Genomic DNA, 12884 nt, shown 5'->3' with positions numbered 1-12884 from the left:
CGGAGCAAGCAACAATTAGCCTGGAGCTAGCGCATGCTAGGCCCTTTCTCCCAGCTATCTGGATGTCGTTCCCATAGCAACGATAAAAACATTCCCTAACCAGAAACCGTGGATTGATGGCAGCATTCGCGTGAAACTGAAAGCGCGAACCACTGCTTTTAATCAGGGCAAGGTGTCTGGCAACATGACTGAATACAAACAGTGCAGCTATTCCCTCCGTAAGGCTATCAAACAAGCTAAGCGTCAGTACAGAGACAAAGTGGAATCTCAATTCAATGGCTCAGACACAAGAGGCATGTGGCAGGGTCTACAGTCAATCACGGACTACAAGATGAAATCCAGCCCAGTCACGGACCAGGATGTCTTGCTCCCAGGCAGACTAAATAACTTTTTTGCCCGCTTTGAGGACAATACAGTGCCACTGACACGGCCTGCAACGGAAACATGCAGTCTCTCCTTCACTGCAGCCGAGGTGATTAAGACATTTAAACGTGTTAACCCTCGCAAGGCTGCAGGCCCAGACGGCATCCCCAGCCGCGCCCTCCGAGCATGCGCAGACCAGCTCGGTGTGTTTACGGACATATTCAATCAATCCCTATACCAGTCTGCTGTTCCCACATGCTTCAAGAGGGCCACCATTGTTCCTGTTCCCAAGAAAGCTAAGGTAACTGAGCTAAACGACTACCGCCCCGTAGCACTCACTTCCGTCATCATGAAGTGCTTTGAGAGACTAGTCAAGGACCATATCACCTCCACCCTACCTGACACCCTAGACCCACTCCAATTTGCTTACCGCCCAAATAGGTCCACAGACGATGCAATCTCAACCACACTGCACACTGCCCTAACCCACCTGGACAAGAGGAATACCTATGTGAGAATGCTGTTCATCGACTACAGCTCGGCATTCAACACCATAGTACCCTCCAAGCTCGTCATCAAGCTCGAGACCCTGGGTCTCGACCCCGCCCTGTGCAACTGGGTACTGGACTTCCTGACGGGCCGCCCCAGGTGGTGAGGGTAGGCAACAACATCTCCTCCCCGCTGATCCTCAACACGGGGGGCCCCACAAGGGTGCGTTCTGAGCCCTCTCCTGTACTCCCTGTTCACCCACGACTGCGTGGCCACGCACGCCTCCAACTCAATCATCAAGTTTGCGGACGACACAACAGTGGTAGGCTTGATTACCAACAACGACGAGACGGCCTACAGGGAGGAGGTGAGGGCCCTTAGTGTGGTGTCAGGAAAATAACCTCACACTCAACGTCAACAAAACTAAGGAGATGATTGTGGACTTCAGGAAACAGCAGAGGGAACACCCCCTATCCACATCGATGGAACAGTAGTGGAGAGGGTAGCTAGTTTTAAGTTCCTCGGCATACACATCACAGACAAACTGAATTGGTCCACTCACACTGACAGCGTCGTGAAGAAGGCGCAGCAGCGCCTATTCAACCTCAGGAGGCTGAAGAAATTCGGCTTGTCACCAAAAGCACTCACAAACTTCTACAGATGCACAATCGAGAGCATCCTGGCGGGCTGTATCACCGCCTGGTACGGCAACTGCTCCGCCCTCAACCGTAAGGCTCTCCAGAGGGTAGTGAGGACTGCACAACGCATCACCGGGGGCAAACTACCTGCCCTCCAGGACACCTACACCACCCGTTGTTACAGGAAGGCCATAAAGATCATCAAGGACATCAACCACCCGAACCACTGCCTGTTCACCCGCTATCATCCAGAAGGCGAGGTCAGTACAGGTGCATCAAAGCTGGGACCGAGAGACTGAAAAACAGCTTCTATCTCAAGGCCATCAGACTGTTAAATAGCCACCACTAACATTGAGTGGCTGCTGCCAACACACTGTCATTGACACTGACCCAACTCCAGCCATTTTAATAATGGGAATTGATGGGAAATGATGTAAATATATCACTAGCCACTTTAAACAATGCTACCTTATATAATGTTACTTACCCTACATTATTCATCTCATATACATATGTATATACTGTACTCTACAACATCGACTGCATCCTTATGTAACACATGTATCACTAGCCACTTTAACTATGCCACTTTGTTTACTTTGTCTACATACTCATCTCATATGTATATACTGTACTCGATACCATCTACTGTATGCTGCTCTGTACCATCACTCATTCATATATCCTTATGTACATGTTCCTTATCCCCTTACACTGTGTATAAGACAGTAGTTTTGGAATTGTTAGTTAGATTACTTGTTGGTTATCACTGCATTGTCGGAACTAGAAGCACAAGCATTTCGCTACACTCGCATTAACATCTGCTAACCATGTGTATGTGACAAATAAAATTTGATTTGATTTGATTTGATTTGATCTAAAAGAGGCCCATCAGCCACTCCTGGGCTACAATACCCGGACCCCTTCTACTGCCGGTACGGGGCACAGAACCCCGCCGATCCTTCACGACTGGACTAAGATGTAATCTGCTCGAGGGGGTACTCAACTGGCCTCTACATCGCGACCCGCCCTGAATGCCCATCCGATAGCAGAGGCTCGCTAGCTGTCTAGAGTAGAGGTCCACTGATTATGATTTTTTTCAACGCGGATACCGATTATTGGAGGACCAAAAAAAGCCGCTACCAATTTAAAAAAATAAAATAAAAAAATAAAATAAAATAAAAATCGGTCGATTTTTTTATTTATTTATAATAATGACAAATACAACAATACTGAATGAACACTTATTTTAACTTAATTTAATACATCAATAAAATAAATTTAGCCTCAAGTAAATAATGAAACATGTTTAATTTGGTTTAAATAATGCAAAAACAGTAATTAAGAAGAAAGTAAAAGTGCAATATGTGCTATGTAAGAAAGCTAACGTTTCAGTTCCTTGCTCAGAACATGAGACAATATGAAAGCTGGTGGTTCCTTTTAACATGAGTCTTCAATATTCCCAGGTAAGAAGGTTTAAGTTGTAGTTATTATAGGAATTATAGGACTATTTCCCTCTATACCATGTGTATTTCATTAACCTTTGACTATTGGATATTCTTATAGGCACTTTAGTATTGCCAGTGTAACAGTATAGCTTCCGTCCCTCTCCTCGCTCCTCCCTGGGCTCGAACCAGCAACACAACGACAATTAGTGCGTGCTAACTAGCTAGCCATTTCCCTTTGGTTACACGAGCCTCGTCTCGGGAGTTGATAGGCTTGAAGTCATACCAGTGCAATGCTTGATGCACAACTAACAGCTTCTGGCAAAACGCACAAAGGTGCTGTTTGAATGACTGTTAACGCGCCTGCTTCTGCCTAACCACCGCTCAGTCAGGTACTTAGGTACTTGTATGCTCAGTCAGAATATATGCAACGCAGGACACACTAGATAATATCTAGTAATATCATCAACCATGTGTAGTTAACTAGTGATTATGAATTATTGTTTTTTAGCAACTTACCTTGGCTTACTGCATTCGCGTAACAGGCAGTCTCCTTGTGGAGTGCAACGAGAGAGAGGCAGGTCGTTATTGTGTTGGACTAGTTAACTGTAAGGTTGCAAGATTGGTTCCCTGAGCTAACAAGGTGAAAATCTGTCATTCTGCCCCTGAACATGGCAGTTAACCCACCGTTCCTAGGCCATCATTGAAAATAAGAATGTGTTCTTAACGGACTTGCCTAGTTAAATAAAAAGGTGTGTGTACACACACACACACACACACACATATATCTATTATTTTTTTTAAATCCGCAAATCGGCGCCCAAAAATACCAATTTCCGATTATTATGAAAATTTGAAATCGGCCCTAGCCTTCCGATTAATCGGTCGACCTCTAGTCTAGAGCATATTGGACTGTTAGCTGTATAGATCCATCTGCCAATTTCTTGGGCCACTATACCTATTTTGCCAATTGGACTTGGACCCCAACTAATCCATCACGACTTGTCTGTCGACGTCACCGCACGCGTCGAGACGTCCCTCAAAGGTCCTTCTGCTAGTTTGCTATCCCCGGCCTGCTAGCTGTCTGAATCGCTGCGTCTCCAGCCAGATCACCCAGCTACGCATGCCTCTCCCTAATATCAATATGCCCTGTCCATTACTGTCCTGGTTAGTGATTATCGTCTTATTTCACTAGAGCCTCTAGCCCTGCTCAATATGCCTTAACCTAACATTTAGTTCCACCTCATACATATGCGGTGAGATCACCTGGTTTAAATATCTCTATCATTACTCAATGCCTAGTTTTACCACTAATGTACTCACATCCTACCACGCCTCTGTCTGTACATTACACCTTGAATCTTTTCTCTCACGCCCAGAACCTGCTCCTTTTACTCTCTGCTCTGAACGCACTAAACGACCTGTCCTGATAGCCTTTAGCTGTACCCACATTCTACGCCTCCGGTTCCTCTCCTGGACACCATATGTGAATTGATTGCCCCCCCATCTATCTTCAGAGCTCGTGCTGCTAGGTGACCTAAACTGTGACATGCTTAACATCCCAGCCACCCTTCAATCTAAGCTTGATGCTCTCGATCTCACACAAATTATCAATGAAGCCACCAGGTACAACCCCAAATACGTAAACAGGGGGATCCTCATAGATATCATCCTAACTAACTTGCCCTCCAAATACACCTCTGCGGTTTTCAACCAAGATCTCAGCGGTCACTGCCTCATTGCCTGCATCCGTAATGGGTCTGTGGTCAAATGACCACCCCTCATCACTGTCAAACGCTCCCCAAAACACTTCAGCGAGGAGGATATTGACCTCATCCTGTCATTAGAGGATGCCTAGTTATTCTTGAAAAGTGCCTTCCTCATCTTAAATAAGCATGTCCCATTAAAAAAAATGTAGAACCAGGAACAGCTGCAGCTGTACATAGTCCATCTAATTAGCCCACCCAATCTACCGACCTCATCCCCATAAGGTTTTTATTTTCATTTTCTGCTCTTTTGCACACCAGTATCTCTACTTGCACATCGTCATCTGCTCATTCATCACTCCAGTGTTAATCTGCTAAATTGTAATTATTCGCTCCTATGGCCCATTTATTGCCTACCTCCTCATGCCTTTTGCACACACTGTATATAGACTTTCTTTTTTTATACTGTGTCATTGATTTGTTTCTTGTGTTACTGGCTTGTTTATTGTTTACTCCATGTGTAAGTGTTGTTGTCTGTGTCACACTGCTTTGCTTTATCTTGGCCAGGTCGCAGTTGCAAATGAGAACTTGTTCTCAACTAGCCTACCTGGCTAAATAAAAGGTGAAATTAAAATTTTTTAAAAAATACCAAAACGAAGACAGAATGTTCAGCTGGAACGACAGCACAAGCCTTACATGAATCCAATCCACACATTCAGATGAATCGTTCCAATATTGTTATATATTGAGATAGATCATTCCATTACTGAATTCATAGACCTCAAATGTGCCTATTACCGTTCACTCTGATTAGAGCAATGTCTGATAACTGCATCGTAAAACCCAATAGTCTTGTTGATGCTATCAAATGACACATGTCCCAGCTGACTGAAAGAGGTTGAGTGCCTCCAGCTCCCTGAGGGTAAAAAGCAGAGTCTCTGTGCCACCTGTAACTCAAACTCGAGATCCCCCAGCAACAGGTCTGGGTCTCTGAAGAACAGCCCAGCTAAAACGAGGTTAATAAGACCTGCAAGACAGGGTGAGGGTGAGACCTGACCACACCGACAGGACAAAAACTTTGGTTGCCATTCTCTCCCATGTGTTTTAAAGAGTACTTTGTAAAAGAATGAGGGATGATAGGAAAATATATGCAACGATCGAGGGGGGGGGTTAGCATCCAGCTGTGAGAGCAGGTTTATGGCCATGACTTCATCTGTCGATTCAGCTGTGAATGTGAACACGTTCACATGACTCAAGGTAAGGGGCTGGTTGGTCCCTAGTGTAAAACCATGACACATTTGCCACAATAGTAGGTAAGCTACATCAGTCGTATCAATCTTATCTGTGTTCTGAAATAGTCAACACCGAATTGTAAATTGTTTTTCCCACAGTGGGCAACTGTACATGTACTTAGATGGAAAACTAAACATATTTTTTTTAACTGTCAAAACATTCTCCATGCAGTTTCACAGACCGATCTTGAGTAGTAAAAATGGACACACTGGTAGTCACAGACTTTTCACGCTCTGGAACAGATGGGTATCATGCAAAGATGAGTTCAAACAGTCACACTCACCTACCCATGGGGCAATCCTTTCCTGCTATGGAAGAGGAGATAAAGAAAAAAACTGAACAAACACCACAAGATGATGCAGACCACAGCGGCAGGAAGTGTCAGGAAAGTAAAAGGATGAAAAGTAAAAGGAAATCACAGAAGACAAAGTAGAATATTGAAACCAAAACGAACCAGGGACCCCTAAACACACCAGACAAATCTGCACCCAGATTAAAACAGGCTAAAGAAGATTAAACCAGGCTGTGTGTTTAAAGCAGCCTTTCCCAAACAGGTGCACTTTTAGGTTTTTGCCCTAGCACTTAACAGCCGATTCAAATAATCAACTCATCCTCAAGTTTTGAGTTAGGGCAAAAACCAAAATGTGCACGCCTTGGAGTTAGCAGGACTGATTTTGGGACACGCTGGTTTAAATAAATTAAGAAAAGACCCATGGCATGGAACTCTGACAACCTCCCAACATACCTTCCAGGCTCTACATCATACACTAAAACCACACCCAGCTACTGGTGGGGATTTCACTTGTCAAACAAACTACAGTAAATTACACACATAGGTATCATGAATTATGATGGCTGTAATTATGTCCATAATATCCTGTAGCCTATGTGTACATAATTCTATCCATAAGGAAGGCTGTTTCTTGTTGTGCTTGTGCACAGAGAGCCCAGACAAGACATCTGTTCCCAGATTAGACCAGTGTGTTTAAGAGCAGAGGCTTAAGACCTGGTGGCGTGGAACATTGAAGGTTTCCAGACTCAACCAATTAGGCTACAAAACTTCAAACCCAGTCACTTACTGAGACTATAACATACTGGCTGTACATCCTATAAGATGAAGGGTAAAACAGGACATTGTTGTAGAATAACTAGCAGACTGGTCGTTGCAGTATTGTGTGAAAATGCTTGTTGCAGAATTGTAATTGTAATTAAAGAATATCTAGTGCACAAGACTGTCTGTTCCTAGGCAGTCATTGAAAATAACAATTTGTTCTTAACTGACGTGCCTAGTTAAGTAAAGCTAAAAAAAACAATTTCAAGTCAAGAATGCTGTCCAGTGCAACGTTTACCCTTCCCTCTGACGTGTGCTGGAGAGAAGGTGTGCTGGTAAGCCAAGGCAAAAAATAAAAAAAATGCTATCAATAACATTGTTGAATCTGGTTAATTCAACCAGAATCAGATTCCTCTTTCAACAGTGTGGTTTCTCAGCAGATTTATCATCTGGGTGCTTTCAAGTCTAAGACCAAAATAATTTGCCCATAGGACTCCAACTGTGATGATTTTGTTCTCTGGTTATTTGCCAATGACAGTCTTCAACTTGGGGAGGTGTTGGCTTGCCAGCCTTGGTAATCAAATCAAATGTATTTATAAAGCCCTTCGTACATCAGCTGATATCTCAAAGTGCTGTACAGAAACGCAGCCTAAAACCCCAAACAGCAAGCAATGAAGGTGTAGAAGCACGATTGATTTGATTTGATTTGATTCTCTGTAAGCACTACACATAGTCAGACATTATGTGCCAGTTTTCAAGACAAAGGTAAGGCCTAGTCCTGGAAAATAATAATATTGTCATAAATACCATATATGAGTTCAATGACACTGTGATCAAAGGGTGGATAATACACTAAAAAATACACAAAAAGAATGTTGACACCCTTCAAATTAGTGGATTCTGCGATTTCAGCCACACAAGTTGCCGACAGGTGTAATAAATCGAGCATACAGCCATGTAATCTCATGAGACAAACATTGGCAGCTGAATGGCTCGTACTGAAGACCTCGGTGACTTTCAATGTGGCACCAGGACCGCCAAAGTGTTGAAGCGCATAGTGCATAAAAATCCTCTGTCCTCAGTTGCAATACTCACTACCAACTTCAAAACGGCCGCTGGGAGCAAGGTGAGCACAAATGTTCGTTGGAAGCTTCATGAAATGGGTTTCCATGTCTGAGCAGCCACACACACAAGCCTAAGATAACCATGCGCAATGCCAAGCGTTTACTGGAGTGATGAAAGTTTGACGCCATTGGACTCTGGAGCAATGGGAACACCTTGTCTGGCGTGATGAATCACGCTTCATCATCATCATCTGGAAGTCCGACGGATGAATCTGGGTTTGGCGGATGCCAGGAAAACGCTACCTGCCCCAATGCATAGTGCCAAATGTAAAGTTTGGTGGAGGAGGAATAATGGTCTGGGGCTGTTTTTCATGGTTAGGGCTTGCTTGGCCCCTTAGTTCCAGTGAAGGGAAATCTAAACGCTACAGCATACAATGACATTCTAGATGATTCTGTGTTTCTAACTTTGTGGCAACAGGTTGGGGAAGTCCCTTCCCTGTTTCAGCATGACAATGCCCCCCGTGCTCGAAGCGAGGTCCATACAGAAATGGTTTGTCGAGATCAGTGTGAAAGAACTGACCTGCACAGAGCCCTGACCTCAACCCCATCGAACACATTTGAGATTGGAACGTCAACTGTGGGCCTAATACCCTGACATCACTAATGCTCTTGTGGCTGAATGGAATAACGTCCCAGCAGCAATGTTCCAACATCTAGTGGAAAGCCTTCCCAGAAGAGTGGAGGCTGTTATAGCAGCAAAAGGGGAGGACCAACTCCAGATTAATGTGCATGCATTTGGAATGAATTGTTCGACAAGCACATACTTTTGGTCACGTTGTGTATATGATAATGAATGATGACGAGAGGAGAGAAAATATGACAGTGGCTGTTGTAGGATACTTACGGAGTCGTAGTCGGAGACGAAGCCAACTCCTTGGCGGTGATTTGTGCTGTAGAACTGAATTCATGGTCCACTTGTTTGGAACCATTTAAGTCCTGTTTTTGGTTCTTCGCCTGAAAACTCACCAACAACACATCCCAGAGGAGAAGATCACCTATGGTTGGTCGTCTTCATGTCTGTTCTCAATGAATGGTAGATTCCGATGGTCTGGTCTTGAAGTTTGCATTTAACATTAATGTGCCATTTTATCACTCTCCATTTCGCCTAAAACCACGGTCTTCTTTTTTTGGAACGCCGTGCGTGCTCGTGTATTCGTTCTCTGTAAATAAGTTAGCTTGACATAAATCCAATCTTTCGTGAATAAACTAACCTGTCACACGGCTGACTCAGTCCGTCTCCACCAAAATGGAATAGGCTAATGGCTGACTGGTGCAGAATAGGTCTGACACAAGTAATAAACACCGCCTAAAGGTAAATTCTGCAATATGACAAAAGGACACGCTGTTATGGTTTACTCCACTATGCAGCAGTAGTAACCTGTTGCTGCACGAAAATCATTATTTTCGACATCCACGTCCTAAATAGGCTTGAACTGTCCAACCACCGTAGCGTTCACCCCTCCCTCTCACGATAATACTACTATTTATTTTAATCGTCCATTATACCATAGGTGAAAGAAGCACAGACTACTCTGTTGCAATTTTCGTCCATTGACTTCTACATTGCATTCGCGCAAGTGAAGCAACTTGAAGTCGGCAACGTAATTCCCCGCCTAGTCTCAATCTGTCCCTCCGATTTTCAACCATCAAAAAAAACTATTCCATTCATTCAGGCCACCTTCTCGTCTTTCCCTTTAAAAGTTGGTAGAATGTTGCATCTAGGGGCGCCAAAGAGAGCATACGTCATTTGATTGTAGTAGAGAAAAACATACAATGTTTCATTTTAAACAATAAATAATGTTTCAATAATCAGATATTGTTAAATTGAATCAAAAATTACTTTAGCTTTAATGGTCTCTATAGCAAGGGTTACGTTTTGATGTATGCAATTGTGCCTTGATTGATTGGCCCTTACTTGATTAGTCTAATCACAGGGTTCCCCAAACTCGGTCCTGGGGCCACCCATGGGTGCACGTTTCGGTTTTTGCCCTATAGCTCATCAGGCTTTGATTATTTGAATCAGCTGTGTAGTGCTAGGGCAAAACCCAAAATCTCCACCAATAAAATGGCGGCGAAAGAAATGACAGCAGTTTTACGGATGTCGAACCCATTGTGCTTTTATGTGTTTTTTTCCCCGTGTTATTTGTAACTTATTTTGTCTATAATGTTTCTGCCACCATTTCTTACAGCAAAAAATAACTTCTGGATATCAGGACAGAGATCACTCACCTCGGATTAGACAATGATTTTTTTCTTCAACAAGCAGGAAGCACAGAATATACTGCGAACACCCGACGGGGCTGACATTCCCGTTAATGGAAAGAGAAAGAGACACAGGCACAGAGGACACAGAGCAGGGTGCCTCTTATTAAATCCTCTCTGGGATAGGGGGCAGTATTGTCACGTCTGGATGAAAAGTGTGCACAAAGTAAACTGCCTGCTACTCAGGCCCAGAAGCTAGGATATGCATATAATTAGTAGATTTGGATAGAAAACACTGATGTTTCGAAAACTGTTAGCATAATGTCTGTGAGTACAACAGAACTGATTTGGCAGGCATAACCCCGAGCACAATCCATCCAAGGAAAAACATTTTTGAGGTCACTGGGTTTTCCAATGTTTTTCTATGGGAGACCAGATTTAATAGGGCCCAGATTCCAGTTCCTATGGCTTCCACTAGATGTCAACAGTCTTTAGAAATTGTTCGATGTTTTTCTTTTGAGAAATTAATAAGGTGTCACTCTGAAGGGCTTTAGACTTTTGTTGAGCGTGAACTGGAGCGCGCTTCACGTTGTTTTTATCCTGAATTAGAAATAGTTTATTCCGTCTTAAATTTGATCATTCATTTACATTTTTAGGATACCTGAGGTTGGATTAGGAGCGTTGTTTGAAATGTTTGGACCAAGTTTACAGGTAATTTATTAGATACTTATTAGTCATGTAGGAACCGGCGTATTTCTGAATCAAATGCAACAAATAAATGGACGTTTTGGAGATATAAAGAAGGAATTTATCAAACAAAACGACCATTCATTGTGTCACTGAGACATTTGAGATTGCAAAAAGAAGATCTTCAAAGGTAAGGCATTTATTGTATGGCTATTTCTGACTTTTGTGTCGCACCTGCCTGGTTGAAATATGTTTTTCATGTGTTTGTATGCGGGGCACTGTCCTCAGATAATCGCATGGTTTGCTTTCACCGTAAAGCCTTTTTGAAATCTGACACAGCGGCTGGATTAACAAGAAGTTAAGCTTTATTTTTATGTATTACACTTATATTTTTGTGAAGGTTGAAAATTCATATTTCTGTAGTTTGAATTTGGCACGCTACAATTTCACTGGATGTTGTCAAATCAACCCCGCTAACGGGATTCGAGCGGGATTCACGCTTAAGGGATCCATATTAAGGATCCGGAGAAGGAGAGTGGGAAAGGTGCCTTTACAGTCAATATTACTCGCCAACGTATAATAATTGGACAATAAATTAGACAAGGTATGATCACGAATATCCTACCAACGGGACATCAAAAACTGTAACATCTCATGTTTCACGGAATCGTGGCTGAATGATGACATGGATATTCAGCTAGCAGGATATAAAATGCACTGGCTAGATAGAACAGCACACTCTATTAAGACGAGTGGGGGCGGTCTATGCATATTTGTAAACAACAGCTCGTGCACGAAATCTAAGGAAGTCTCTAGATTTTGCTCACCTGAAGTAGAGTATCTTTTGATAAACTGTAGACCACACTATTTTTCAAGAGAGTTTTCATCTATACTTTTCGTGGCTGTTTATTTACCACCACAGATGGATGCTGGCACTAAGACCACACTCAGTCCACTGTACAATGAAATAAGCAAACAGGAAACCGCTCACCCAGAGGCAGTGCTCCTAGTTGCCGGGAAATTTAATTAGGGTCAGGTCAAGATTCACAACTTAAAACAGTTTTACCTAAATTCCATCAACATGTTAAATGCGCAACCAGAGGGAGAAACATTCTAGATCACCTGTACTCCACACACAGAGACACGTACAAAGCTCTCCCTCGCCCTCCATTTGGTAAATCTGACCACAATTCTATCCTCCTGATTCCTTACAATCACAAATTAAAGCAGGAAGCACCAGTGACTCGGTCAATACAAAGGTGGTCAGATGAAGCAGATGCTAAACTACAGGACTGTTTTGCTATCACAGACTGGAACATGTTCCGGGATTCTTCCGATTGCATTGAGGAGTATACCACATCCAGTCACTGTCTTTATCAATAAGTGCATCAAGGACGTCGTCCCCACAGTGACTGTACGTACATACTCCAACCAGAAGCCATGGATTACAGGCAACATTCACACTGAGCTAAAGGGTAGAGCTGCCTCTTTCAAGGTGTGGGACTCTAACCCGGAAGCTTATAGGAAATCCTGCAATGCCACCCCGAAGAACCATCAAACAGGCAATACACCAATACAGGGCTAAGATTGAATCGTACTACACTGGCTCTGACGCTAGTCTTATGTGGCAGGACTTATAAACTATTACAGACTACAAAGGGAAGCACAGCCGCGAGCTGCCCAGTGACATGAGCCAATCAGACGAGCTAAATCACTTCTATGCTTGTTTCGAGGCAAGCAACACTGAGGCATGCATGAGAGAGACTGTGTGATCACGCTCTCTGTAGCCGACGTGAGTAAGACCTTTAATCAGGTCAAGATTCACAAGGCCACTGGGACAGACAGATTACCAGGATGTGTGCGTTGGGCATGTGCTGACCAATTGG

At 43.3% G+C, this 12884-nt stretch overlaps 1 protein-coding gene across 1 annotated transcript in view; it reads right to left on the bottom strand.

The window, feature by feature from the left end:
* Positions 1–9794, bottom strand: part of LOC124032195 (pleckstrin homology domain-containing family G member 5-like) — a 116409-nt gene extending 106615 nt beyond the window's left edge. The window contains exon 1 of the mRNA XM_046344402.1: positions 8954–9794. Within this exon, the coding sequence (XP_046200358.1) occupies positions 8954–9038 (85 nt within the window). The 5' untranslated portion in view covers positions 9039–9794. The remainder of the gene's footprint in view (positions 1–8953) is intronic.
* Positions 9795–12884: the final 3090 nt, after the last annotated feature.

Source organism: Oncorhynchus gorbuscha, linkage group LG03, assembly GCF_021184085.1.
Source record: "Oncorhynchus gorbuscha isolate QuinsamMale2020 ecotype Even-year linkage group LG03, OgorEven_v1.0, whole genome shotgun sequence".
NCBI classification, from domain to species: Eukaryota; Metazoa; Chordata; class Actinopteri; order Salmoniformes; family Salmonidae; genus Oncorhynchus; species Oncorhynchus gorbuscha.
Note: the sequence above shows the minus strand (reverse complement) of the source record. Positions and strands in the feature narration are given on the sequence as shown.